The 27603-nt window shown below is 50.6% G+C and overlaps 1 protein-coding gene across 9 annotated transcripts in view; it reads left to right on the forward strand.

Annotated features, from left to right (window-relative positions):
- The window catches only part of USP19 (ubiquitin specific peptidase 19), a 40454-nt gene that overhangs the window by 5040 nt on the left and 7811 nt on the right, over positions 1 to 27603 (forward strand). For 6 of the 9 annotated variants that reach the window (XM_077324912.1, XM_077324907.1, XM_077324905.1 and 3 more), the window contains exons 3-25: positions 3387 to 3443; positions 5099 to 5227; positions 6992 to 7125; positions 7231 to 7608; positions 8837 to 9089; positions 9711 to 9867; positions 9971 to 10042; positions 11260 to 11375; positions 11763 to 11977; positions 13507 to 13705; positions 13851 to 13984; positions 14593 to 14751; positions 14841 to 14951; positions 15310 to 15420; positions 20167 to 20268; positions 20694 to 20834; positions 21062 to 21180; positions 21624 to 21761; positions 21881 to 22281; positions 22988 to 23098; positions 24296 to 24512; positions 25230 to 25382; positions 27160 to 27323. In XM_077324912.1, coding sequence (XP_077181027.1) covers positions 3387 to 3443; positions 5099 to 5227; positions 6992 to 7125; positions 7231 to 7608; positions 8837 to 9089; positions 9711 to 9867; positions 9971 to 10042; positions 11260 to 11375; positions 11763 to 11977; positions 13507 to 13705; positions 13851 to 13984; positions 14593 to 14751; positions 14841 to 14951; positions 15310 to 15420; positions 20167 to 20268; positions 20694 to 20834; positions 21062 to 21180; positions 21624 to 21761; positions 21881 to 22281; positions 22988 to 23098; positions 24296 to 24512; positions 25230 to 25382; positions 27160 to 27323 — 3771 coding nt within the window. The remainder of the gene's footprint in view (positions 1 to 3386; positions 3444 to 5098; positions 5228 to 6991; positions 7126 to 7230; positions 7609 to 8836; positions 9090 to 9710; positions 9868 to 9970; positions 10043 to 11259; positions 11376 to 11762; positions 11978 to 13506; positions 13706 to 13850; positions 13985 to 14592; positions 14752 to 14840; positions 14952 to 15309; positions 15421 to 20166; positions 20269 to 20693; positions 20835 to 21061; positions 21181 to 21623; positions 21762 to 21880; positions 22282 to 22987; positions 23099 to 24295; positions 24513 to 25229; positions 25383 to 27159; positions 27324 to 27603) is intronic. The other 3 variants (XM_077324910.1, XM_077324911.1, XM_077324913.1) reach the window with 3 other exon arrangements.

Genomic DNA, 27603 nt, shown 5'->3' on the forward strand with positions numbered 1-27603 from the left:
ACAAACATAATGCTGTGATTAAGGCTGGAAACATACTTCCCAAGTCCATGGTTAATTTCTAATGGGAATATATAGTGTGGGATTTGTTATGCGGAACCTGCATTGGGCATGTCTGTGGCCACAGGTGGTATCATGTCATTCCACCTGTTGAATGTACTGGAAGTGCTAAGTTTTTTGCTCACCACTCTTATGAAGCATCCTCACTGTGAGTACAAAAAAAGTACATCAAGTGCATCAAAGAGTAGCTGCTCTGTGTCATTTGGTCCTGAGTACGTGAGAAAATGAGATGGTTTCGGTTGAAATGTGGAAGTAGCAGCTGTGGGTTTAGGGTATAATGCTCGATGTGTGTTAATCCCATAAAGCCTTTTGTCAAAAATCAATTTTGGCAAAGAGGAAGGAGGAGGGCAAAAGCCTCAGGAGTGGGGTGTAAATGGAGGGAAGGAACAAAGAGGGCCTGTAGCTGTTGCAAGTGTGGGGAAACATAGAGCTGGAAGCCGGTAGGGGCGGGATTATGAGAGGACTAGATGAATTAAGGTGGGATGTGTCAGGGAACCAATTTGCAGACTTAAGGAGAGGACAATAAGTTCTTAGTAGCAGACGTTAACTGTGCATATGGCTGAGACTCTCTTGGCATGTACAGCTACCCCTGGCATCTGGCCTTTGTTGTTCCGTTTCGGTATCCTCTATTAATACTAGGCTGCATATCTGAGTTTCTGAAGCAGATGGGTGGTAGTTTTGGAAACAGCAATGGGATGGGTCAAAAGCCTAGATGTTACATCCATAGTGGTGGCTTGTTCCTCTTTTCTAGTAGATAGATTCAGGTGGGTAGCTGTGCCATTGGACACTCTCTCCCTCTCTCCCACCAAGGTAATTGCTTTTCAAGGGATAGGTCAGGGAATTTGTGTATTCCAAAATCAGTAGCCTGTTTTTGCATCGTGGCCTCAATGCAAAGTTCCAGTAGCCAGGGCTGTCCTCTGCGTTTGAATCTCTTTTTTTCCTTACACAAATGGCTTGCAAATTGTGAGATACTCCTACAGTGACATCTTGTCGGCGTGGGCTTCCCTGTGCTCCCTAAGCCTGCTTAAGGAGAGAGGAGTCTATCAATCTTATCTCATCCCTATTGGATAATGCTTGCCAGGGCATATTTCCCCCCTGGAGCATGTGACTGTAGTACCATTCCAGAGAACTAAACAGGGAACTGTGGTTTCATGGCGTTTACGGCAGTGAAATTACCACGGACTCTCTCCCATGTACATTATGCTAATTGTATATGATTGTATCTAGTGCTGCTCTTACTTCTTGTGGTATGACAAACCACACACTGCAGCAGGGATCACAGTTGCTAATTGCTGCATTGTGGATAGGTGTATGGGAGGATTGTGACACTGTTAGTTGTAGCTGGGGTTTTCTAGTTAAGGGTTACTTAACAGGAACATTGCACTAATAATGTGTTCTGTCAACGGAGGGGCAGATCAGAATGGGACTACAGAGGAACTCTCAGTAATGATTCATTAATTCCTCTGGCAGCAAATCTTGTTACCAGGCTATTACTGCAATTGGATGAGCAGCAAGCTTGGGACGGGTTTAGCGATTGTTCTGTTTCGAGGTACGCCGTTTGCATTGCCATTTTTGGGGTGGGTGGGGTAGCTTGGCCTTCCCTGGGGAAATATGTAGAGCAGCCATTGTGTTGTATGCCTGGAAGTCCTTAATTGCTTAAACTTTCAGAATGCAGTTAGCAGTAGCTATGTTGTTTCTTGTAGGGAGAGGAATAAGAAATATGGGTGCTGCAGATTATTTTATTGAGCCCGCTTCTGTTGGTATCGGGGAGTCTAAGAGAGGAATGGTTTGGGAAGCGTCGAGAGTTGGAACCAGAAAAGCAGAAATCTTCAGCGACAAGCTCTAGATTCTTTCCATCCCCAAGGATCTTTCTTTGCGGCACAGAACTGCTGCATAGACCAGCATCTGAGAGCTTAACTAGGTTGTGCTTAATTAAATAGGACAACTCTGTGGCATTCTGGAATTCCACATCTCCAAGAGAAGGTCTGCATGCTTACTGCATGCAGAAAGAATAATTCACACTGTGCCAGTTGTCTCTGTAAATATAGAATAGTACAGATGCACTGGGAAACCAATATGGCAATAGAAAATATCCAAATTGGACTTATATATAGTCGTCTCAGTAATTCTTTTATTCGATTTTTCGTAAGTCCAGACACGTTTCGCCTACAGCTTTTTCAAGGGACGGTTCTTGGAAAATACAAAAGTAAAATTAGTAGTTGTTCAACATTGATATTAGTAAACTAACAAGCAATGGTCATTAATACATACTTTAAATTTAAGGACCAACTTCAACTTATTAAGAAATCTCTTGACAGAGTATCTAAAATAGAAATACAATATTCAAATTATTCTGAAAACAGGAGTAAAGGTATTTCACAATGATTGCAAACAATATAACAAGCTAATATTATTATTCTATAGCATTAAACTTATAAAGAAAAGGAGATGAAGCAGAGACTTACAAGGTCATACAATAGCTACACTTAGCTTGTGGCGTTTCAGAAGATAATGCAGCTCTAAGGAAACAGTGCTGCCGTTTATTTTTCAGCATTACAAGTGGGTTGGTTGATGCTGATGTGGATGCACCACAATCCGCTTTGCACTGTACTACCAACGTTCCCTGCGCTTACTGTGAAAAGTGGGTAAACGTTGTGCCCTCCAAGGAGCCCTACATCCTTCCTTGAACACCCCCTCCCCATCCAGAGACATGATAATAAAATTGTAGAATGGACAAGAACGTTTGTGCAAGAAGGGGCAGCTACTCCAAAAATCACAGGCAGTGTGATGTATCCCTAGTACTTTCTTTACTCTATGAAGCAACACATCTGCTTTGTCTCTCTGATCTCATAATGCTCATTAGTTCCACCTCAAAAGTAGCAAACCAGGCACTTTCCAAGGCATCCCTTTTTCCAAAGCATGTCCTTCTACACCCTCTGCCTGTGTGGAGTATATAACTGTGTTGGGCTGCTGAGTGGTCAAGAGGGAGGCAAGAACTTCTGCGTCACCCCTTCAGTTCAAGAAGTCCTAATCTGACTTGGTCTCTGCCATCTGTTGCTGCGGCTGTAGTGGCCCCAGCACGCCAGTTCATTGAGTGTTGTTTGGCTTGTGGCCTTCCTTTCACAGCTTGCCTGTGGGGGCAAAGTGTTGGGTCTTTTCCAGGCAGCGGTGGATTGCTCTGAAGCAAACCCAGTTCAGATACGCTGGTCAAAAGAACACCTGGACAAGTGCATTTGGGATAACTGGAAGTTGAGAGAGAAAATAGCCAAGGAAGTTGAGAGAGTTAATACCCAAGTAGCACACTGTCCCTATGTTTCCTTGCTCACCAGAGTCTTTCTCTGACCTGGAGTTGGTAGAGGCCAGTCGGCAGAGGGACTCTGAGGACGGTAAGTCTGAGAGACGCATGACCAAGTACTGAGCCGCTATATCTGTGCTCACCCCAAGTCTGTCTGCTTGTGTGGCTTTTCTTCTTTGGGCCCCAGAGTTGCTCCTTGTTTGCCAAACAAGCTGCAGAAGTGGCCTAATAGAGAAGCTGGGGCTTGATGGTTGCAAAGAGTGTGACTGCTTGCGTGGGAATGGAATATCCTGCACAGTTTCCCATATCCAACCCTGTGACAACAAATAGAAACAGGTGGTGGTGATGGTGGCCAGGAGCACAGAAGAGCTTGTAGCCATGGTTTCCTCGATCACATTTAGGGCTCCTCGCAGGGAAGGAGAACATCCAGGCAGATGCGTCTTGCTTCAGGAGCTGGAAATGCATGAGAACCCAGAATTTTCCTAACTCTAACCCAATGATATGCATAGCTCAGTCAGTGGCTGCCAGATGTTGTTCGGGGGGGGGTTCAGTGGTACAGCCTCCCCTTTAGCAGGCAAAAGGTCTCCGTGTCAACCCCTGGCGTCTCCGTTTAAGGACCAGAGAGGAGGTAGTGTGAAAGACCTCCCCCTAAAAACCTGGGGAGCTGCTTGCTGCCAGTCTGAGTAGATGGTAGTAACCTTGACAGATCCATGGTCTGTCAGAATAAGGCAGCCAGAGGTAGGCAAACTGTGGCCCTCCAGATGACCATAGACTACAATTCCCATGAGCCCCTGTCGGCATTTGCCGGCAGGGGCTCATGGGAATTGTAGTCCATGGACATCTGGAGGGCCACAGTTTGCCCACCCCTGTTCTAGAAGGTTGTCACGTGGGATTTGATGGCACTCTCCATTCTCCCAGAATTGATTCATCTACCATCTAGTAACAGATATAATAAATAAACAGTACTTAAGTAATTACTGCAGAGTGTGCAGAGTGCTTCACAACCGTAATCCAGTAATCCTCATCGCAGCTCAGTCACATAGTTGTCGGGGTCGACTGCCCTACATGGAATGTGCTATATCTGAAACTCAGTGTGTTTGGGGTGGGGTGGGGAGGGGCCACGGCGAATGGCCACTAATCTAATTCAGGATTTCATGAAACCCTGGGGTTTCTTGATGGCCCTGGAAGGGTTTGCTGAATGGGTGGGAGTGACTTAATTTTTAATATATTTTTCCAATGTGTTAAACATTTATCAGATGATATGACCATATATGATCTTGTCAAACCTTCCCTCCCCTCGCAATGGCCAATGATGGACCTGGAGGGAGTGGGAAGGGAAGAGGAGGCACCTTGGATGGGCACGGACACAGCTATGCTTCTTAGCCATATTCTGTACAATTGTGTCACTTCTGGGGTTTCTCGAAGCCTGAAGAACGTTTCAGGGTTTTCTCAACTATATGAAAGGGGGAGAAAGTCCAATTGATCTAAATATATATATATGCACAGAAATGTTCAAGATAAGTAGACAGTGTGTGTGGCGATGAGCTCTGTACAAGGAGCCCACCCCATGGCTAAGTCGCATGGCATTCCAAGTCCCTCACTGCAGTGTCGAAAGCTGGTGATGTTAGTTAGTTAGTTAGTTAGTTAGTTAGTTAGTTAGTTAGTTAGTTAGTTAGTTAGTTGCTTTTCCACTTCTGGTCTGGCAGCGGATAAACAGACTTTGCCTCTTCCCCTTCTGTTTCCTAGACTTACTGCTGGACTGGAAGCAGAATGCCCACGAGGTGATCGTGAAGCTGAACCTGGGCGGCGGGGCCCTAAAAACGGAGGAAGTGGAAACCTCTTTTACAGACACCAGCTGCATGGTCAAGTTACCTGGTATGTGTGTGGTGCAAACTGACTCTTTTCTCCTGTAGCGCTTAGTCCCTGTTTTCAAGTAGGAGAACAAATGCTCTCCCTTTTTAATGCCAGGGTATGTGTGTGTGTGTCAGAACAATAACCAGCAACATGGAGAGCCCTTCCTACAGCAAAACTTTGAGGAAGGAATCAAAAGGAGCAGCGATTGCTTTGCTAGCTGTAGAGATTTGGACCTCTTTGCCCTGCCCTTGCCTGTCTTAACAGAGGTGGAAATTAGCTACTCACAATGAGGTAGAGTGAAGGGCTTTGAGGGGGTCAGCTTCAGTTTATAGGTCTGTGCCGTGGGTGAAGAGGATGCATACAGAGGCTAGTGCTGCCTGTCTTTAGTGTGATTCCTTGAGGAAGGTCGAGTTCTTCATGTACCTAAAAAGAACTGCCTGTGGTAGGTAGCAGGTGGTAAGGTAAAGGTATCCCCTGTGCAAGCACCGGGTCATGTCTGACCCTTGGGGTGACGCCCTTTAGCATTTTCATGGCAGACTCAACATGGGTTTGCCAGTACCTTCCCTAGTCATTACCGTTTATTCCCCCCCCTCCCCCCCAGCAAGCTGGGTACTCATTTCACCGACCTCGGAAGGATGGAAGGCTGAGTCAACCTTGAGCCGGCTGCTGGGATTAAACTCCCAGCCTCATGGGCAGAGCTTTCAGACTGCATGTCTGCTGCCTTACCACTCTGCGCCACAAGAGGCTCATGGCAGGTGGTCGGAGAGGGCAATAGAGAATCGAGCTAAGCAGTAATTGTGGAGACTATAAAAAGAAGTGCTACAAGTTTTGCTTAGCTGCAGTGTTTACATGCCAGAGACCCAAAGGGCACATCAGTCTGTCTCATTTTGGGAAGTAGCATTGACGGCAGTTGAGAATGAAAAGCTGCTTTGAACTTTTGCTTAACGACTGCTGGAAGGAGGACCAGGCAGATGCTCCTCAAGGTGGAGAGGCCTGGGTGATGCACCCTGTTAGTTCCTCTTGATTCTTCAGTCCCCAGTCTAGGAATATGTGAAATCCGTAAAGCGCCTTTTGGGTTCTGGCTGGTTGGAGCTGCTAATTGTCCTTGCAGGAATTACTGTGGAAGAGTCCAACGGATGTAGCGTACTGTATCTTGAAGTGCAAAACAGGTGATTTATTTAGATCAGGGGTAGTCAAACTGCGGCCCTCCAGATGTCCATGGACTACAATTCCCAGGAGCCCCCTGCCAGCGTTCGCTGGCAGGGGGCTCCTGGGAATTGTAGTCCATGGACATCTGGAGGGCCGCAGTTTGACTACCCCTGATTTAGATGTTCATATCCTGCTTTTCTCCCCAATGGGGAGCAAAAGCAGGTTACGCAGTCATTCTTCCTTTTCTCCTCACGACGCTGCTGCGAGGTAGGCTAGGCTGAGAGCGCTCGAGTGACCCAGGGTCATACAGCGAGCTTTATGACAGAGTAGGGATTTGACTGGGTTGTGTCAAATCCTAGCGCGGCACTTTAATCTCTGTGCCACACTGAACACAACAGCTTGCGCAGGCTGCTGGAAGGTTAAGCTTTAAGTTTAAACCACTGTATTCCACATGTTCTTCAGATGACCTTTAAAACGTGTGTGTGTGTGTGTGGGGTTATAACTATATATGAAACAGCGTTGTACTTTGGTGCTTAACTGTGGCCCCTTTGTTGTGCCGTACCAAAGAGGGAAAGTCAGAAAAGTGCCCTGTAAGCGTGTTGTCTTTTAATACGCCCCGTCCCTTCTCTGCTCCAGATGGTCGTCAGTGGAGCTGTCAGTTCTACGAGGAGATTGAGAGCTCCTGCAGTAAAGTCCAGTGGAAGAAGGGCAACATCCTCCATCTGGTGTTGCAGAAAAAGATCCCTTTGCATATCTGGGCTTCGCTCTTGGTAAGCTCCCCTCTGCTTCCCACACACCCAATTCCGTCTTGGGTCCCGGAGCTCTCCCTGGCTCCGTAAATCCCCACTAATCCCGCCTTCTCACCATTTCTCCAGAAGCGCAGCAAGGATGTCCCGAAGGAGCAGCCCAAAAGAACTGTGTGTAAGGAGAATGGCAAGGAGAAGCCCTCTTTGACAGAGGAAGCTTCCGAGGAGCTCCACGCTGATGGCACCCTGGAGCTCCCCAGGGCCAAACGCGAGCCTTCCAACCCAAAGCGAGCCTCGGGGAGGAAGGAGCCGGCAGGAGAGAAAAACCCAGCAAGTCCCGGGTTGCCGAGCGGCCCGAGTGCCAAGCGGGCCGTGTACGTTAGAGCCACGCTGCCCGAGGAGGAAGGGACCAGCAGCAACACAGACGGGAGCTCAGGGCTCAATGCCGTGATTGGGAATCACAGGAATGACCGGGGTGCCCAGGGAGATGCCCTGCTGGACTTGAAGGTGAGGAGCATGGGAGGGGAAGGAGCAACTGCTGTCCTCTGGCCCAGTGCTGGAGAAGGTAGGCTGCTACCTTAATTCAACTCCTCTGTACTTGGCTCTGTGCTTTATTGTGTGTGTCTGTGTCTCCACGGTGGAAGAGAGTTGGATGCTTATCAGAAATGCAGACCTGTCTCCCACAGAGGACCTAATTTGGGGACTGTTATTCTCCTGCTTAAGTAGCTTGCAAAATCCACACGATACAGCTCTCCCAAAGGGGGAGAGCGAAGGCTTGTTTGGATTTTCCTGCACCAGATTCTGTCACATCTGCATAGAGTCATCCTCCCACTTGACCGATTAAGATCTGCACGGTATTCTTGCACTGTGGGGCAGGAGCTGCGGTGCAACAGCACTTAAGAAAACTGTCCTGAATCAGGCAGGACACCTGACTCAGAGACTTCCTCCAGAGAGAGTCTGTTCCAGGTACCTCAGGGTGCACAAGGGCACAGTTCAAGTAGACCTTGTCACTCCTTCCAACAGCACCTTAAGGCAGCGATACTGGATACAAAATTCTCCACTGCTACATTACTCAACAGACTTCTTCCCCCTTCCAAACCTGCATTGATTCATAAAAATGTTCAGTAACGCTAGCGCTTTTCAAGTGACTGTTCCTAAGAAGCAAGTGTATATACATACATGCGATCTGTACATATGTGCATGCAGATTGTACATGTATTTGTACATATGTCTTGAATGCCAATCAATATTCCAAATCAGCACGGTATCCGACTTTAACTTTGGGTTCCATGTACTAATCAAACATGCTAAATGCATGGATTTGCATTAGAACATTTTCCTATTCAAAACTTCCCTGAAAATTCTTCTCGCTAGTAGGAAGCTGTTTCAAAAAATGGCAGCCTCGACTACAGGGGATGCTAGCAGCTGTTGTTCATCATTCAGTCTGGCTACCCCTTGGGTTTGTTGCTGCTTATAGTGGTGGTGAGACTGTGTGAAATTCTTTTGTATGTCTGATAAGCATTGTTGTCCCTTCCCCAAAGCATTGTAACGCACCCACCATTTAGACACATGTTGCACACTGACAGCTTTGACGTGTCCTGGCGCCCTGGATCTGTGACTGGTGTCCTCCAGTAGTGATGGTGGGTGGCTTGGAGAGGAGTGTCTCTGAAGCATAAGGCCTCTGTAGCTGTGCCTCTGGATCTGATTGTGGCTTTCCTTCTCCTTCCATGGCCAGGCTGACCACCTAGAGAAGGAGCCAGTACCCATGGAAATGCAGCTGTCCGCAGCACCTGCAGGCACATCACCCCACCGGCTTGGGTCCTGCTCTGAGAAGAGGGTCCCGCCTCCAGCCAGTTCTTCCGAGGCTCCACAGGGACCCAAAGCTGCATCTGCCTTCAGTGAAGGCCTCTCGTCCTCTCTGCCATCCGTGGACACTGAGAAGAGAGGCTGGTCCCAGGAGAGGGATGTTTTAGAGGGAGTTCCTAACGGTGAGAAGACCTGCGTCTCAAAGTGGGGAAGCAGGAGTTGCCCAGCACTGTCTGTTCCAGTGCATTTTTAGCTCTATACTTTCTCGAAATAACATGAGGGGGATACATGATTTTCTCTTCCCCATTTAATCCTCATGAATTAAGTTAGGCTGTGTCAATTAAGTTAGGCTGAGAGGGTGCAACTGGCCAATGGTCTCCCAGCAACTCAGAGGCATCCACAGTGGCAATGAAGGAGTATTCCCATGTCTGTTAGTTTTTGTCACTAGTAGGTATATCACAGTAAGTGCCATAATGCTATAGCGAATCTATTCACTACCAATTTTTTAAAGTTGGCAAAACACTAGCAGCTTCTCTACTTAAAAACAAAACGAAACTAGTGTTACAACGCTATTGTGTTATATTGCTATAGCAATGTACCTATTGTACATTTTTAAAACTTTGGTGGGAGGGGCAGGAATGTGGTGGAGCGGTACAAAAATCCGCCCACTCTCTCTCTCTCCGCAGTGACCAAATTTGCTTTGAAAGTGATCTTTCCGGAAATAAGCGTCTAATAGGAAAGGGAGTCCAGAGGCATTCTTCAGGGTATTCTTCTACCATTTCCTTTTCTTTCCCTTCATGCAGAACCAGAACCTATTGTCAACCTAACATTTGTGAAGAATGATTCATATGAAAAAGGGAATGATTCTATGGTTGTGCACATCTACGTGAAAGAGATTCACAAAGAGACGTTCAAGGTGCTTTTCCGGGAGCAGGACTTCACACTCTTGTTCCAGACAAGGTACGGTGGCTTCCGGGTGGGTAGGCCCAGAACTGTGAAACAAGGACTGGTCTCAGGGCTTGTATCGCCAGCTTCCGATTAAATTCTTGCCTCTTTTCTGCAGTGATGTCAACTTTCTGCGACTACATCCAGACTGCAGCTCTCACACAAAGTTCAGGTGGCAGGTGAAACTCAGGTATTGGTTTAGTATGATTAATGCTCAGCATTTTACCTTCCCGTACATATGTTTGTACTAACTTAATACGGGCCCTTTTCCTTTCAAAATGAATGTACATTGCAGAGTGACATGTGTTACTTTGCCTCAGGGTCTGAGGGCAAGCCCATAGCCAGAAATAGTACTAAGGGAGCATTAGCACAGTGGGAAGGGCTGTATTTGCAAATGAATGAAACCTGTAATGTTGTAATGAAACCTGAGACTGATTAAAGGAGGAGCTGATGGTGTCATGGAGGAAGGACCTGCAGATGGTGCATTGAATAGTAAAACTAATAATAGTCATACTGCATGTAACCACCAGGTGGGTACCACATGTTCTCTCACTTCCCCAACAGACATCCATGGGGAAGTGAGCTCCTTGTGGTCCTATTAGGAGCATTCTGTTGATTTGATTAGTGTTCTTCTCTCAAGGGATGCTGCATTGCTTTGGGCTGCAAGGCATGATTTGAAGCTGTGTTGAGAAAGTTTGCCATGAGTAGGGGCAGAAAACAGTGTAATGAGAAGAAAGCACTCTACACATGTGCAGAGTGTTTGTCATCTAGATCAGCTGTCCCCAACCCTCAGTCTGGGGACTGGTACCGGTCCGTAGATCAGTCAGTACCGGGCCGCAGATCCTCCTCGTCCTCCTCCCCCGCTGCTGCCTCGGGGGCTGCCCTGCCACACTGCCGACAGCAGACCCAAGCCTTCACCTACCCCTGCTGGGGACTAGGGGAAAACAGTTGGCCACCATTGATAGAACATAGTGGAACGTCTTCCCTCCTTACTCCACCTTTGGGGGGAGTCCATAGATGGCATCGTTCCTATGTGACACGGTCCATATGATGATGCAACTAGGATGGGGAATGTTGCGAAGAGGTTGACAGTCATGTCTTCATAATAGTCCAGAGTGGTTAGAGGCACAAGCAGTTTGTGCCTGGGCAAAGGTCGTCTACAGCAGGGGTAGCCCACCTGTGGTCCTCCAGATGTCCGTGGACTACAATTCCCATGAGCCCCTGCCAGCTTTTTGCTGGCAGGGGCTCATGGGAATTGTAGTCCACGGACATCTGGAGGACCACAGGTGGACTACCCCTGGTCTACAGCAGAAATCTTCACACATACGCCATGAGTCCCAAGGAAAAGGGGCGTTCTGGTAACTCACTGATGACCTGCACCCTAATCCCTCCCGTGCTGTCTTGCAGGAACCTCATAGAGCCCGACCAGTGCACCTACAACTTCACCACGGCTCGCATCGACATCTGCTTGAAGAAGCGGCACAGCCAGCGCTGGGGGGGCCTGGAGGCTCCGGCCACACGAGGTCTGCACCGTGGCTTTTTGGAGATTGCCCAGAGGGGGTTTCTTGGAGCACAGAGGAGGAGGGGGTGGGGGGAGTACTTGGAAAGTTGTCTGGGCCAGGAGGAAGTTGAACATAGGAAACTGCTGTGGGAGGATCAGCAGTCTGGACTGCTTTTCACGATGTGGCCAGGACCCAAGAAAGGCTTGGCCCATGGGGATTTATTAGACGTCCAGCTGTCTGCGTGTTGGAGTCTTCCTTGTAGCTCCTCTGTGGAGCCTTAAAGAAAGGAAGGCAGGATGTGCCATTGCTTGATAATAGCCTGATGGTAGATGGTGGGGAGCAGCATGTCCTTCCCCTCTAGTGCACATGGTGCTGCTAACCACAAGCCCATTTCTCCCCCTTTTTAAGGTGCAGTGGGTGGTGCAAAGGTGGCCATGCCAACAGGCCCTACCCCTCTGGACAAAAGCCAAACCAGTAGTAACCAGCACCCACTGTCCACTAAGGAGGAGGCAAGAGTGGGTGAGAAGGAAAAGCCACGGACAGAGGATGCTGGCTTGGACACCGTAGCTGCTCGAACAGTGTCAGAGCATGTGCCGGTGAAGCAGGAGCCACATGTACCCTCGGTGAGAACTCCTGCGCAATGTGGGGACTTCCATTTCCTTATCTGCTGGGGTTTTGACATAGCAAGGAAAATTGAGGGAGCGGGTTATTTATTTGTATCTCCTTACCAAGGCAGCTTACAGACAAAAAAGAGACTATAAGCATAAATCAGTAAACAGGGAAACATCCGAATACATCTTGATGTGGTCCTGGACTTGTACGCTGGCTTCTGTGAAAGCCTGAGTTGCAACTAGGGATGGGTGTGAACCAGAATAAAGTGGTGCAGTTCATGGATGAACCATAAACTGAACTCCCAAGTTTGGGAGGCTAGTTTATGAACTGAACCTGTTTATTGCCCTTTAAACCCTGTTGAAAGGGACCATGGTCCCTTTTAACAGGTTTGCAAAAAGCCCAAAAAACAGCTGAGCAGCTATGTGGCGGTAAGGCTCTCCCAGCACTGCAGCTGTTTTAGCTTGTCTTCTGCATCCCCTTTAAATTTAAAAAGGACAATAGAAGACAGACTGAAAAACAGTGGCTAGAAAAAGGAGGGAAGAGGAGAGAGATCTCCTGGGAAGGTCTGCTGACCATGAGGCTGAAGTGTCCTTAGGAAGGCATTTCATCCCTTCTATTTAAACCTGTTTTTAGTTCCCTGTGAAAAACTGTGAGGAGCAGAAAGCAGCAGTGGTATAAATGGCTCCGAGCTACTTACACCAAACAGCTGAACAGAGGGGGATGCTCCCAGCCTCTCAGCTGTTTTTGGTGAATAGTAGAAAGTGGGGTAAACCTCTGTTTTCTGCACCTCATGTGATTCATGGTAGTTCATCTCAACTCTTTAGTTCATGAACTTCGCTTTCCCAACCTCATAAAGGTCAAAACTCATGATGAACTTTAGCTTCTCAGCTAGTTTGTCTCCATCCCTAGTTGCATGCCACAGACTAGGAGCTATTTGGCTCGTGCATCTCGCCTTGGCCAGGCCTTACAGATACCAGATCAGGAAGGGAGAATTATCAAAGATGACACAGCTGACAAAAGTGTTCTTCCAGTTCTTTCCTCCCTGAGATTTGCTTTGGGCTGTTGAGGAATCTGCACATTGTAAGAACGGTAAACGTGGATAATCATGATTGTGACTAGCCATGAGATTCAAATCCTTACCAAGGAAAGTAATCCTCGGAAATTTAAAAATCACTGGACTTGGGTCATGCTTCCTAGCCTGGAGCTTAGGTTCTGACAGCGATTTGCTAAGTGCTGCCAGGAAGCTTAGAAGATAGTCAAGGATGGTCAACATCTAATCTTGTGTATGATCGATGCAGAGGACCATGGGAGCTCTGCAGCTAATAGGACTCACCGTCCCCAAATAGCCATGACTCTTACTAGTTATGGCAGAGATCGAGTCCTTGTAACTGGTGTGAGCCCGCTGTTGGTAGAACAGGAGCAAACTTCTGGATGGGAAAAAGGAAGGCGTATTGTTGGGGCTGGGAACTGTAAGTGAGCCAAAGAGCCTGGCTCGGAATGGAAGCCACTGTCTGATGGCTAGAAGGCGTTTCCCTTCCAGCCCAAGCCGACGTGCATGGTCCCGCCAATGACTCACAGCCCAGTCAGCAGTGAAAGTGTGGAGGAGGAGGAAGAGGAGGAGGACAAGAAGGTCTGCCTGCCAGGCTTCACAGGGCTGGTGAACTTGGGCAACACCTGCTTCATGAACAGTGTTATCCAGTCGCTTTCCAATACCCGGGAACTGCGGGACTATTTCCATGGTAAGCCTTGTGCGTGTGTCTTTGATTGAAGGGTTGAGGAACGCTGTCATCTGTGTGCCTCCTGTTTGGTTACCCTCTGCCCTTTTTATGGCCAGAGCAGAACTGGATGCAGAAAGGTGCCTTAAACTTCTGTGTGCCTTTCTAGATCGCTCCTTCAAATCGGAAATCAACTACAGTAACCCGCTGGGAACTGGGGGGCGCCTGGCGATCGGCTTCGCTGTGCTGCTGAGGGCTCTCTGGAAAGGGACGCATCACGCCTTCCAGCCGTCAAAGCTGAAGGTAAGGCATCGTCCAGGAAAGGATGTCTGTGTCCGAAGTTTTGTGCAGCAGATCTTGGGATATGGAGCTGGTTCCCAGCAATCTGCCCCCTGGGACGAGGCTGTGTGAGAGAAGAGGGGTGGGGCTATGCAAATCAGAGCAGGCTTGATTCTCAAGGGCTTGGGGTTAACCAAGGGCAGGATAGCACAGGCCACACTGACAGCATCCAAGACTGGTCCAGTTTACACGCTCCCCATATAAATCAGGAATGGCAGGGCACTGTGAGCAAAGTGCTGTTCGCCAAGATAATTCGCACTGAGGGTCACTTCTGAATTTGGAAGGATATTACTTTCACTGACAGACTGAAAGGTTTGAGTGCCTTCTGGCTACTCCCATCCCAAATTCCCAGTTATTGGCAACAAATGCTAGAACTACAAGCCTTGGTGGCGTGTTCAGCCTTGATCCTAGGACTTACTGCAGCTGGTAATTCTGACTTTCCCCAGCAGTCCTAAGTCGCTTCATTGTGTTTGGCTTTCTTCCTCTCTCTCCCTGGCTCGGGAGAAATTTTCCCACTCTGGCGTTCTATACAGAAAATAGGCTACTGTTGACACCCAAACTCTTCCCTGCAGGCAATCGTGGCCAGCAAAGCTAGTCAGTTTACGGGCTACGCTCAGCACGATGCTCAGGAATTCATGGCTTTCCTCCTGGACGGGCTCCACGAGGACCTGAACCGCATCCAGATCAAGCCCTACACAGAGACGGTGGACTCGGACGGGCGGCCTGATGAAGTGAGTCCTTCCTCGAGAGAGGCTGGCGGAGGGGTCCAGGGGCGTGGGAGGTGGCCACTCACCTCCTGCTTCCGTTCTCTCACTGCCAGGTGGTTGCAGAAGAGGCCTGGCAGCGGCACAAGATGAGGAACGATTCCTTCATCGTGGACCTGTTTCAGGGCCAGTACAAGTCCACGTTGGTGTGCCCCGTGTGCTCCAAGGTAGGATGCTAAGCCCCTCCGAGCACCCAGCCCGAGGTCTGCATCCAGTGATGTCCTTCTGCCACTGACTCTCGAGGGCAGGGGAAGGGGGATGTTTTCGGGGTGTCACTCAAGCTCACTGTTTTGCAGCTCTGCAGTCTCTTCCTCTGACCCGTTGCTCATGCCCAGTCCGCTCCGCTGTTCCCGTAGCTTCCCATTGAGGACATCAGTGCTCCTTTCTTTCCCACTCAACTACTTCATCAAATCTCCGCTTAATTCAGGGTGGATTTGTCTTTTATTTCCTCGGGGCTGCCAGTGCCTCCCAGCACAGTGTGTTGTAGCAAGGGACTGCTGACCAGCCCGCTTCTGTTGGTTGCAGGTGTCCATCACGTTCGACCCCTTCCTGTATCTGCCCGTCCCCCTCCCCCAGAAGCAGAAGGTGCTGACGGTCTATTACTTCGCGAAAGAACCCCACAAGAAACCTGTCAAGGTAAAAAGAGTCTTTCACAGTCGTGGATGCTCGGTGTGACTCATTCTTTGTTTCCGGCGGCATGGGATGTTCTGAAACAGTTTGCATCTGTGCCAGTCTTGGCGGTGTGAGCCTCAGAGGTCCCTGAAAATGTTCAGTGGGGCATGCCAATGGAAGTCTACTCTTGAGGGGCAAATAGATGTTCCAGTGGCAGGCCTGTGTGTTCAAATCCAAATCAGCTTCGGTTGCCTGTAAAAAGGACCAAGGGAAAGTCCCAATTTTTAATTATTGTAGAAATATTTGGATCCCTAAGAATAAATTGTTCTAGATTTTGGCTCATGAGCCAATTTGTGCCCGTTTCTACTCAACAACACTCCTGGTTGCTGCCGCCACTTAGACATCCTCTGAATCCAGAAGTATTCCCAGACGGTGGGCCTTTGGCTTCAGTGGAAACGCAGCCGTGCCTAGCGCAAGATAAATTCGTCATTCATGGTAATGTTTCTGCCCCAGCGATTCCCTCTGGGCTCTCTGGATCAAGCTTCTGTTTATTCACTCCATCTCATCATTTGCTGCTCTCAGAGTGGTTCAGAATCTATATGGCTCCTCTAGATTGTGATAAGGAAGTGAGCGAGGGGTTGCCTGGAGATGCACGCACACTTTGGCAGCTTCGTAGAGGGTTTAAATAGCACGGGTGATTGGATGCATCGTAGCAGTGCCTACATAAGACACGGCCGCGGCAGACCAGCTCCTGGCATTCTTGGAAGAAACTTCGGCATTCAATCCATATCAGTCTGGCTTTCGACCTGGCCACGGGGTGGAGACGGTGCTGGTCGCCCTGTTGGATGACCTCCGTCGCCAGCTGGATAAGGGCGGGTCGGCAGTGCTGGTTCTTCTGGACCTGTCGGCCGCTTTTGACATCGTGGACCACAAGCTGTTCGTCCACCGCCTTGCCGGCACGGGGATACGGGGCACAGCGTTACGCTGGATACGCTCCTTTCTCCAGGACCGGACCCAGAGGGTTGCAGTGGGAGATGAGTTCTCGCGTTCCTATAGACTCCCTTGTGGGGTCCCTCGGTGCGGTCCTCTCCCCCACATTATTCAACATCTTTATGCGCCCTCTGGCCCCGCTGGTACGGAGTTTTGGACTGGGTTGCCACCAGTACGCTGATGACACCCAGCTCTATCTCCTCATGGACGGCCGCCCGGACTCCCCCCCGGAACCATTCGCCAGATGTTTGGAAGCAGTGACAGAATGGTTCGAGCAGAGTCGCTTGAAACTCAACCCCTCCAAGACGGAGGTCCTGTGGCTGGGATGTAGGGGGCAGGACCAGGAAGCGCGCTTATCCACCCTGGCAGGGACGCAACTCACCATCACGTCCCAGGCCAGGAACTTGGGTGTGGCCATTGATGCCTCCCTGACTTTGGAGGCGCAGGTCAAAAAAGTAGCGGGCCAGGCGTTTTTCCACCTTCGCCAGGCCCGACTATTAGCACCCTACCTGTCCCCCGAACACTTAGCCACAGTGATCCATGCAACGGTCACCTCCAGAATAGATTTCTGTAACTCGCTCTACGCGGGCCTTCCCTTGTCCTTGATCCGGAAACTTCAGCTAGTGCAAAACGCAGCTGCTAGGGTCCTTACTGGCACATCTTGGAGAGCCCACATCCAGCCGGTGCTGAGGCAGCTGCACTGGTTGCCAATTGCTGCCCGGATCCGGTTCAAGGTTCTGGTTCTAACCTTCAAGGCTTTACGCGAGTTGGGACCCACATACCTGAGGGACCGCCTATCGCCCTATGCCCCTCGCAGGGCCTTGCGCTCTGCGGGTGAAAACCTGTTGGTCGTTCCCGGCCCTAGGGAAGCACGCCTGGCCTCGACCAGGGCCAGGGCCTTTTCGGTCCTGGCCCCGACCTGGTGGAATGAGCTCCCGGGAGAGCTGCGGGCCCTGCGGGATCTTTCAACATTCCGCAGGGCCTGCAAGACGGAGCTCTTCCGCCAGGTTTATGGTTGAGGCCGGGGCTGATAATAGATCTATGCCTCCCCCGGGGACTCGGGTTCTGGACCCGAAGCAAAACATCATCAGGACCTCCTCTCCACCCGCTAGTAGTGGGAGGGAGGGGGGGGGGAGTTGATCTGCCATTCTTGCCATGCCGGCAATATTGGCAATGTTATTATTGTTTTATGGGGTTTTAATGGGGAATTGCAATATTGTTACCCGCCACGAGCCGCAAGGGAGTGGCGGGCTATAAATCTAATAATAATAATAATAATAATAATAATAATAATAAACTGCCTCCCAGCACAGCCATCTGGAGCTTGCCCTCCTATGGAAGGCTATGGAAGGCTCTGAGCCACTGCAAAGCAGTGGCCTCTTAAATCTATCCTAGGACAGCAACCTTAGCGTGGTCAGTTGGTTAGCTACAGCATCCGAAAGGTTTCAGAAGGACCTTCAGGAGGAGATACTCTGAGCACAGGTTGATCAGCTTAGAGGAGTCAGAGCTGTCTTGGTTCCAAAATCAGAGAGAGCAGTCAAGGTCATCTGATCTCTGAGGCCCTGACAGCTATTGAGGTTGGGAGCATTAAGCAAAGGGTTTCCATCTTGCGTGGTTCTCTTCCATGTTTCCATCTTGCGTAGTTCTCTTCCATGTTTCCATCTTGCGTGGTTCTCTTCCATGTTTCCGTCTTGCGTGGTTCTCTTCCATGTTTCCATCTTGCGTAGTTCTCTTCCATGTTTCCTTCCATGTTTCCGTCTTGCGTAGTTCTCTTCCATGTTTCCGTCTTGCGTAGTTCTCTTCCATGTTTCCGTCTTGCGTAGTTCTCTTCCATGTTTCCATCTTGCGTGGTTCTCTTCCATGTTTCCGTCTTGCGTGGTTCTCTTCCATGTTTCCGTCTTGCGTGGTTCTCTTCCATGTTTCCATCTTGCGTGGTTCTCTTCCATGTTTCCGTCTTGCGTGGTTCTCTTCCATGTTTCCGTCTTGCGTGGTTCTCTTCCATATTTCCATCTTGCGTGGTTCTCTTCCATGTTTCCGTCTTGCGTGGTTCTCTTCCATGTTTCCGTCTTGCGTGGTTCTCTTCCATGTTTCCGTCTTGCGTGGTTCTCTTCCATGTTTCCGACTTGCGTGGTTCTCTTCCATGTTTCCATCTTGCGTGGCTCTCTTCCATGCCACAGCCTCCATTCGGTGTGGCTTTTTTTCTGTGCAGTTCCTTTTTTGATGGTCCCTCCTTCATTGGTTGAAATGTTGGCTGGATCCAGACCACTGGCTGCTCAAGTCATTTCCCTGTTCCAGAGGTCAGCTAGGTTTTCAATGGGTCCACTTAGACATAATGGCAAGGCTGTCCTCCACAATCCTCGGAGACCCCATTGAATTCTGAGGACCTCCTATTCAGAGGCCTCGTAGTTAATGTGAGCTGACATTTGAGGAGCAAACAGGATATGTAGTAAGAGAAGCTTCACCTTCCTATTTTAACGCCTGATGGTTGGTTGCTCACCTCCCCCATCTCCATAGAATCATAAGAGTTGGAAGAGACTTCCTGGATCATCTAGCCCAGTGGTCCCCAACCTTTTTATCGCCGGGGACCACTCACCTGGGACCACTCAGCGCCTTTTACTGAGGCCCGGTGTGGGGGGGTAGTTTACTCCTCTACCCTCAACCACTGCCCTAGCGCTCTCTGATCGCTATGGTAATGTTTAAACATCCCTTCAAAATAAGATACAGACATGCCACAACAATGAAGTGTGTTGTTAAGGACTGGGGGGGATGAAGTAAAGGGCCAGGGGGGGGGAGAAGGCGTCCTTCGGGGCCCACCTCCAATTAGTCGAAGGACCACATGTGGTCCGCGGCCCACAGGTTGGGGACCGCTGATCTAGCCCAACCCCCTGCACTATGCAGGACACTCACAACCCTATTGCTCATCCACTGTAACCTGCCACCCCTTTCCCTCCACAGAATCAGCCTCTCCATCAGATGGCTCTCCAGCCTCTGCTTAAAAATCTCCAAAGATTGAGAACCCACCACCTCCCGAGGAAGCCTGTTCCACTGAGAAACCGCTCTAACTCTCAGGAACTTCTTCCGGATGTTTAAATGGAATTTCTTTTGAATTAATTTCACCCCGTTCATTCTGGTCTGTCCCTCTGGGGCAAGAGAGAACAATTCTGCTCCATCCTCTGACTTCATTTGCTCTTTAAATGTCCGCCTTCCCTACTCTGCATTACACATGTTGCGTAACTGTGGCAGATCCAGCTGTCAGTGCATTTGCCTGGCCCCACTGTGTCTGCTGCGTTCGAGGCAGAGCTCCGCAGGGATCACAGGACTTTGCATATTGTTTGTGGAGGTGGAGAGAGAAAGCAAAACCAAACCTTGCCCGTGCTCTGGCAGGCTTGAGCCTTGGCCATTTCACCTGACTGCTGGGATGTCAGAATCCAAATGGAGGCAAGCATCTAGCCCAAACATCCACACAGTGAAGACCTGCTATTGTCCTGTCATAATAATTTAGAATTACTTCTACGATGCACTATAATTGCGTGCAATCAGTGTCGCCTATTCAGTGCTGTACAGATCCTAGGACCGGGGCAGTCCCGCTGAAGCTGGGCGGGGAGAGCGTTAAGTGACTGAACTGTGCACTGATTGGAGGGGAGCAGGGGGGTGAGGTATGCGAAGCAGGTAAAGCAAAAGCGTGTGTGGCTCATGGATGACATGGCTTGATTGTGGACGCTAGGGGGAAATTGGTGACATACTGTGACCTGCCCACCCTGACAGTCTCTCTCCCAACAGTTCCTGGTGAGCATCAGCAAGGAGAACTCTACTGCCATGGAGGTGCTGGAGTCAGTATCCCACAGCACGCGAGTGAATCCCGAGAACTTGCGCCTGGCTGAAGTGAGTGCTGCTTTTGGATATGCCGTGTTGATGGCATATGTTGTCCCGTGCAGGCCCGTTAGATCTCTTGCGTCTGAGTGTCATGGGAGTTGCTGCTTGCCCGTGGGTGTTCTTGCTTATAGCAACAAAGGGGCTAGGGGGGTGCGGGTGGGGTCCTCCCTTATTAGTCAGATAGTAACACAAGGAAGAGGCCAAGAATCTGGCTTTGTAACAATAATAATGATTCTCTAGTCCCTTCTTTCTAGCTGTACATGTTGTCTTTTCTTTTATGCTGGTACTCTTTGTCTCTTGTGTTTTGGTCTTGGTCCTGTTCTTGAAGCAAATGGCCGTCATGGCGCCCTGTGACCTTGGCTTCCTCGGGTTTTATGGTATGCACCGTGAGCATCTGTCACAAGAGATTTTGCTTCCCTTCTTCCTTGGGCTAGGTAATCAAGAACCACTTCCATCGCATGTACCTGCCTTCCCATTCGCTGGACTGTGTCTCCCCCACAGACCTTCTGCTGTGCTTTGAGGTCCTGTCTCCTGACCTGGCCAAGGAGCGGGTGGTGGAGCTGCAGGTTCAACAGGTAAGGGCCTGGAGCAAGGCAGGTGGCCTCCATAGAGACAGGCAGAGCCAGAAAAGGGCAGCTCTGGAGTGGGCAAGTGGCAAGGCAGGGAAGGGAAAGCGCTCTCTTGAGCACATGCGTGCACGTTGGGTCCACCCAGCAGCAGCAGAGTCTGGTTCTGGCTGAAGCACCCTCTCGATTCCAGCTTAGCCCAGCAACCCTCAAATGTGCCCCATCTCCTTTCTCAGCGCTCTCAGGTGCCCAGCGGGCCCGTCACCGAATGTGCCGCCTGCCAGAAAAAGCAGCAGTCGGAGGAGGAGAAGCTGAAGCGCTGCACTCGGTGCTACCGTGTCGGTTATTGCAACGTGTAAGTTGGCATCTCCCCAAGGGCCAGAGCAGAACTACTCACTGGCCAGCTCTTCTCCCAGGAAAGGCTCAGTTCTAGGGCTTTTGGCGGGGTAAAGGGGATCCCCCTGGGTGCTGGTCTGGTGTCTGTGGCAGCTTTTCTCATGAAAGAGAAGTCTCCTGGCCCTCATGGTGGTGTGGGAGAAGAGCAAGCGGCTGCATCTCTAGTGGATAGACTGCAGCAGAGCCCCAGTTCAGCCTGTCTGCAGAAAGTCCCAGGTTCAGTCCCCGGCATCTCAAGTTTAACAGGAATTTGGACAGAAGGCATCCAGAATGTCCTTTGTCTGCCTTTGGCCCTGCAGAGCTGCTGCCGGTGGGAACTAGGTGGACCAGTAGCCTGATTCTGTGTAACGGGGGAGTGGGCATACGCGGACCACATGAGCGGCTGTCTTGTGTCTCTTTCAGCGACTGCCAGAGAAAACACTGGCACGACCACAAAACCGCCTGCCGCCCGGAGAACATCGGCTTCCCCTTCCTCATCAGCGTGCCGGAGTCACGCCTCACCTATGCACGGCTGGCTCAGCTCTTGGAGGGCTACGCCAGGTAAAGGCGGGCGGGTGACATCGCCAGGCCCCTTTTATAGACATTTGTGGGCGTTTGCAGCGTAGCAGAGTCTGCATTATGCCTTGCCTTTTTGCCTCCTCTCCCACTCCCTTGCCTAGGTACTCTGTCAGTGTATTTCAGCCGCCTTTCCAGGTGGGCCGGATGTCACCGGAGCAGAGCTTGCAGTCCCAGCTTCCGGACAAGCAGGAGCCTCCTGCCAGGAGCAGCTGTGCCACGGTGGCCTCTGCAGCCGCCGCCGCCGCCTCGGCGACCAGCACCACCATGGAGTCGGGAGACGGCGCTCGAGCTCCGCACCTCCTGCAGGAACCCCAGGCTTTTCTTTCGGTGCCTGAGCTACAGCCCGAGCTGGGAGATAGCGCCAGTGTGAGGAACAAGGCTCCCGTGGGGAGGAGCTCCCTGCTGAGCTTGGATTCGGGCTTCTCGGAGCCCCCGTTGGATGCGCGAGCCGAGGGCTGCGTGGAGAAGGAGATGCCTCTTGAGAGAGCCGCCAGGCCTGAAGGTGAGTGACTCATCCTCGACCTGAGCCAGCGGTGTTGGTTTACGGAGCCCACGTTTCAATGGGCTTCCTGGCAGTTTCCCAGGGAGGCAATTTAGCCCTGCGCTCATTCGTGCAGCTTGGGTCTTCGCCGAGGTGCTCCTTCGGAAGCTGTAGGCGGAGATGAAGACTGTATTGCCCACGCACTCCGTCCCTGCCCCCAGAATCACACAAGAAACTCAGTTCAAAATTAATGACCTGCTTTGCATCGTCTCCCCCCCCCGTCCCCCCCCTCTCTATCTCTCTCTCTCTCCCCTTTCACCCACACATAACCCACCTGGCTGCCAAAACTGGAAGATTGAGATTAGGAACATTTCTTTAATCCAGGCAGTTTCCCAGTGCTGTGAGGGGATGTGCAGCCGTTGAGAAACAGATGTTCTCCTGAGGTCAATTTTAGTGGGGTTCTCCAGGGCAGGGGTAGTCAAACGGTGGCCCTCCAGATGTCCATGGACTACAATTCCCATGAGCCCCCGCCAGCAAATTCTGGCAGGGGATCATGGGAATTGTAGTCCATGGACTTCTGGAGGGCCACCGTTTGACTACTCCTGCTCCAGGGCGTGCTGTGGGATATAAGGTGTCCCAGCTGTTTCATCCACACGGGAAGATTTGGGTGGGGGGGGTGTTGCTGGTTGATCTTACCACTGATCTTCCCTCCCCTCCTTGCCTGTAGCTGCCATCCCTGGTTACCAGCACGCGGCTGAAGGTCCCAGTTCTCACACCACCCAGTTCTACATCAACAAGATTGATGCATCCAACAAAGAGCAGAAGCTGGAGGATAAGGGTGAGTCTTGTGCTGGTAGAGCTTGGAGGTTTTCCTAACCAGCAGTGTCTCGAAGCTTTGAGATTTGGCCTTCTTGGGTGGGGCGGGGGGGGGGGCAAAGTCATGCAACCTTAGGGAGAAGATTCCCAAGTGATACAGGCCGGGTCCAGTCCATTAAGCCTACAGAAGGCCCGCAGGGATACTGCTCAATTGGCTGCGTGCCTTTAGTGCAAAAATCACTCCAACTGCCTGCCAGTGAGCTGCCTGACTCAGACAGCTTTTGCACGGGATGGAAGACTTAGGATCCGGGAGATGCAGGTTCAAATCCCCACTCTGCCATGGCCACTCACTGGGCGATCTCAGGGCCCAGTCAGGCACTCCCTCAGCCTCAGCTGCCTCCGAGGGTGATCATAAAGGCGAAATGGAGAATGACGGAAGCCAGCGTGTGTCCCCCCACTGGGAAGAATGGCAGGGGTGGGGATGTAAATGGAGAAAATAGCATAAATACTGTATTCCACATTCCTGTTAGACATGGGCAGGGGCAGTTTAGAAAAGACCGTGCCGTAGAAGGGACTTCAGGCTGGGACCTTGGCGAACTGCTGCCAGCATTGTTCTTTAGTGGGAGGCTTTCTATCAACTCCTCCCGCTCAGTGGGTGTCGGCCCGTGCTACAAAGTTGCAGAAATGCACAATGGGGACCATCATGAGCTGCATTCCAGAGAGCTGTCTGTCCCTCGCTCTCTCGCTCGCTCTGTCCCTCACCCCACCCCTTCCCCCGTGGACGTTTTCTTTTCTCGTCTGCAGCCTGCACGGCTTTCCCATCCATTAACTCCAAGGGGGCAGCCTTTTACCTTGGGGGTAAAAATGCTGATGGGAGCTCAATTGGGGGGTGGTGGTTTGGACTGGACATATCTGCTCCTTTGAACCTCAGTTTCCCATGTATTTTTTTTAAATCCCCTGGGATGCCTAATGGCTTACCTTTTACAGAGTCACTATGAGATAAGATCTTATTTTTAAGGCCTCTGCATCATTGTTCACCAAACACCGTTGGAGCGACAAGCAGTAATGAACGCTTTTGTTTCTGCTTCCTCTCGCACTTCTCCCTTTAGCTAAGTTGTCTAAGCAGGTCCCATACGGTCTGCATCTAATTTGCCCCCCTCGAATGGTGATGGGAGGGAATGGGCCAGGGTGCTCACCCGTAAACTGCTTGTCCTTGCAGGAGATACCCCGCTAGACCTGCCTGATGACTGCTCCCTGGCTCTGGTCTGGAAGAACAATGAGCGGATGAAGGAGTTTGTGCTGGTGGAGTCCAAGGAGCTGGAATGTGTGGAGGATCCGGGCTCTGCCAGCGAGGCCGCCAGGGCAGGCCACTTCACCCTCGAGCAATGCCTCAACCTCTTTACCAAGCCGGAGGTGCTGGCCCCGGAGGAGGCCTGGTAAGGACAGAGGTCTTAAGAAATTTGGCAGATGGATCTCATGAATGGAATGCAAATCTGTGTGGTAAAAACACTCAATGTTCTGGAGCTAGTGGGAAACAGACATTTTGAATAAGCAGCTAAGATTTGGGGATGTCAGGTACTTTTGCTAGGCTGGGAAAAGGTGGCCACTAGGAATATCGGAGTGCAGTAAGTATGAGGAGTGCTGAGAACAATGCGATCTTCTTCCAGAGGAATTCCCTTGTGTCATGCATCCATTCGCAGCCATGTCCCAGTCTGAGACCTCCTTTTGGGTGAAGAACCTTTGATCTCAAATGACCACATTGCTTGCCCAAGTCAGAGCCCCGCAGAGCAATCCTGGTCAATTCCCCAGGTCCCTTGGTCTCAGAAATCCACACACCCCTCTTTCAGGGTCCCCGTGAGCAACAACAGCCAAACAAAGGAGGGGGCAAAGTGCAATTGCGAGGCAGTAGCGGCTGAGAATGCACACACCCCATTAGAGGGAGGTGTTGTGGTTCAGTGGCAAAACCTGTGCTTTGCCTTCACCAGACCCCCGATCCAGTTCCTGGCAACCAATGGATCTTGAGTAGTAGTGGGTGCTGGGGAAAGCCCTTGTCTGCTGTCAGTGTAGCCAGGAGCTGAGCTGGGAGGCCCAACAGTGCCAGTCCCTCTGAAGTGGTCTTCTGCTCTCCGTCTTCACGGCCACCTTCTCTGCAGGTACTGCCCAAAGTGTAAGCAGCACCGCGAGGCGTCCAAGCAGCTCATGTTGTGGCGCCTGCCCAACGTCCTCATCATCCAGCTCAAGCGCTTCTCCTTCCGGAGCTTCATCTGGAGAGACAAGATCAACGACATGGTGGATTTCCCTGTCAGGTAAAAAGGATGCTGCACTGGGCAGGGCCCCCGCCTCACATCACTGGTCAAAGGAGCACAGAGTGGCACCTGTGAATAACAGACCCGTTCTCCCTGTACCCTGATACAGATGTGTGCAGGGTTTGTGTGTAATTGTGTTTCTTCAGATGGCTGCTCTGGTGTCATTCGATCCAAACGTTTTCATGAATTGCTGTCACCGGATCATCACCCTTAGATATGTCAGGGAAAGTGCTGGAGGTGGGAATTAGCATGGCCTTTTCTTGCCGTTATGAGTGGAGGATGGAAGTTGGAATAGAAGGGACGCGTGTCGGGGTGGTAAAAAGACCAGCCATGTGGTTCCTTTATTTTAGAGTCCGTTTTCATGAGCAAGAGCTGATTGTGTTGGGTGAGCGAATGAGGAATGACCCATCAGACCTGTACTGGGATGGGAGTGTAGATACAGATCTGTCCAGCACCTTTTATTGACCATTTCACGCATCGACAGCCCAGGCTGTTGTGTTGCTATAAACCAGGGGTAGTCAAACTGCGGCCCTCCAGATGTCCATGGACTACAATTCCCAGGAGCCCTTGCCAGCGAACGCTGGCAAGGACTCCTGGGAATTGTAGTCCATGGACATCTGGAGGGCCGCAGTTTGACTACCCCTGCTATAAACAGAGGCGTGACATTGATCTTCCTGGCTATTCTGAGTTCTGTTCATGTGTTGAAAGGAGATTCCCGCATTCACATTGGACGAGCGTCACATTACATTCCTCTCTACCCTTTTGGAGAACGTGGAATTGATTCCCATATCTTACAGCAAACTATCATAGGAGTCTTATTTATGCCTCACCTATCCTGGGCACAATCAGGCCTTGCCCGTATTTGAACATTGCTCGTTTAGAGAAAGTTTATTCTGTCTCTCCAGAACTTCATCAAAAGTCATCAAAAACGTGTTCATGTTCAACGTGGGTTCGTGTTCAACTGATGGTTCAGGAACCAAAGAAGTATTATTTGAGAACCATTTCATGTATTTGTACTGCAGTCTCTCCTCTGGGTTGCTGCAGTTCCAATAACAGTGCTGCCTTTCGTGATACCTTGTAGTAGGATAAGCTCCAGATCTAAGTACACAAGCATGGAGGACTGAGAGGGTGCAAGAGGAGAGTGGCAAGGTTGAGCTGGGGCCTGGGGACCAAGCCCTTTGAGGAAAGGCTGAGGGACTTGGGAATGTTCAGCCTGGAGAGAAGGAGGTTGAGAGGGGACATGACTTTATATCTGAAAGGTTATCACTTGGAGGAGGACAGGGAGCAGTTCCTATTGGCAACAGAGGATGGGACCTCCCATTGTTGTTGTAGATTTATTTCCCGCCACTCCCGAGCCGGCTTGTGGCGGGGTTACAAGTCATAAAACCCCATTAAAACCCCCAATTAAAACATAATCCCCAACATGGTGGATTTAAATTTAATGGGCTTAAACAGTACCAGCTAGATATCAGGAAAAGAATTTCAGAGCTAGAGTAGTTCAGCCGTGGAATGGGCTGCCTAAGGAGGTAGTGAGCTTCCTCTCACTGGCAGTCTTCATCAGCGGCTGGACAGCTATTTATCCTGGATGCTGTAGGCTTGATCCTGCATGGAGCTGGGCTAGATGGTCAGTATGGCCCTTCCAACTATGATTCTGTGATTGCCGTGCTGATGAACAGTCAAATGACAGGCGGGGCAGTGTCTGAGAACGGGGCAGCAACCAGAGGCTGTCAGTCTGTCTCAGAGGAAACCTCCTCACATGCACAATCTGTCTCCTCAGGAGTTTGGACCTGAGCAAGTTCTGCATTGGCCAGAAGGATGAGCAGCAGCTGCCCATGTATGACCTGTATGCAGTTATCAATCACTACGGAGGCATGATTGGTGGACACTACACAGCTTATGCCCGGCTGCCCAGCGACAAGAACAGCCAACGCAGTGATGTGGGTGAGTTAGGGGGAGAGAGCAGCAGCTGGTGTGGTGATGCCCAAACAGTAGACTAATCCTCATGCCAGTCAACGAAGGTGGTGGTGGGGAAGTTGAGACAAGCTAGGCTGTAGGTGAGTGGAGTGTCAGCTAGAACACCATCACAGCTGTACAGCAACAGTGGCAGCTGGAAAGCCTTTTATCTGATTGGCTGCAGTGGGAGATAGGACGCCAGACTAGATGGGCCAATGATCTTGAGCTGTCAGGGATCTTCTGGGGAGGGGGAGGTTTTCCTGGAGAG

The sequence above is a fragment of the Paroedura picta genome, chromosome 3, assembly GCF_049243985.1.
Source record: "Paroedura picta isolate Pp20150507F chromosome 3, Ppicta_v3.0, whole genome shotgun sequence".
NCBI classification, from domain to species: Eukaryota; Metazoa; Chordata; class Lepidosauria; order Squamata; family Gekkonidae; genus Paroedura; species Paroedura picta.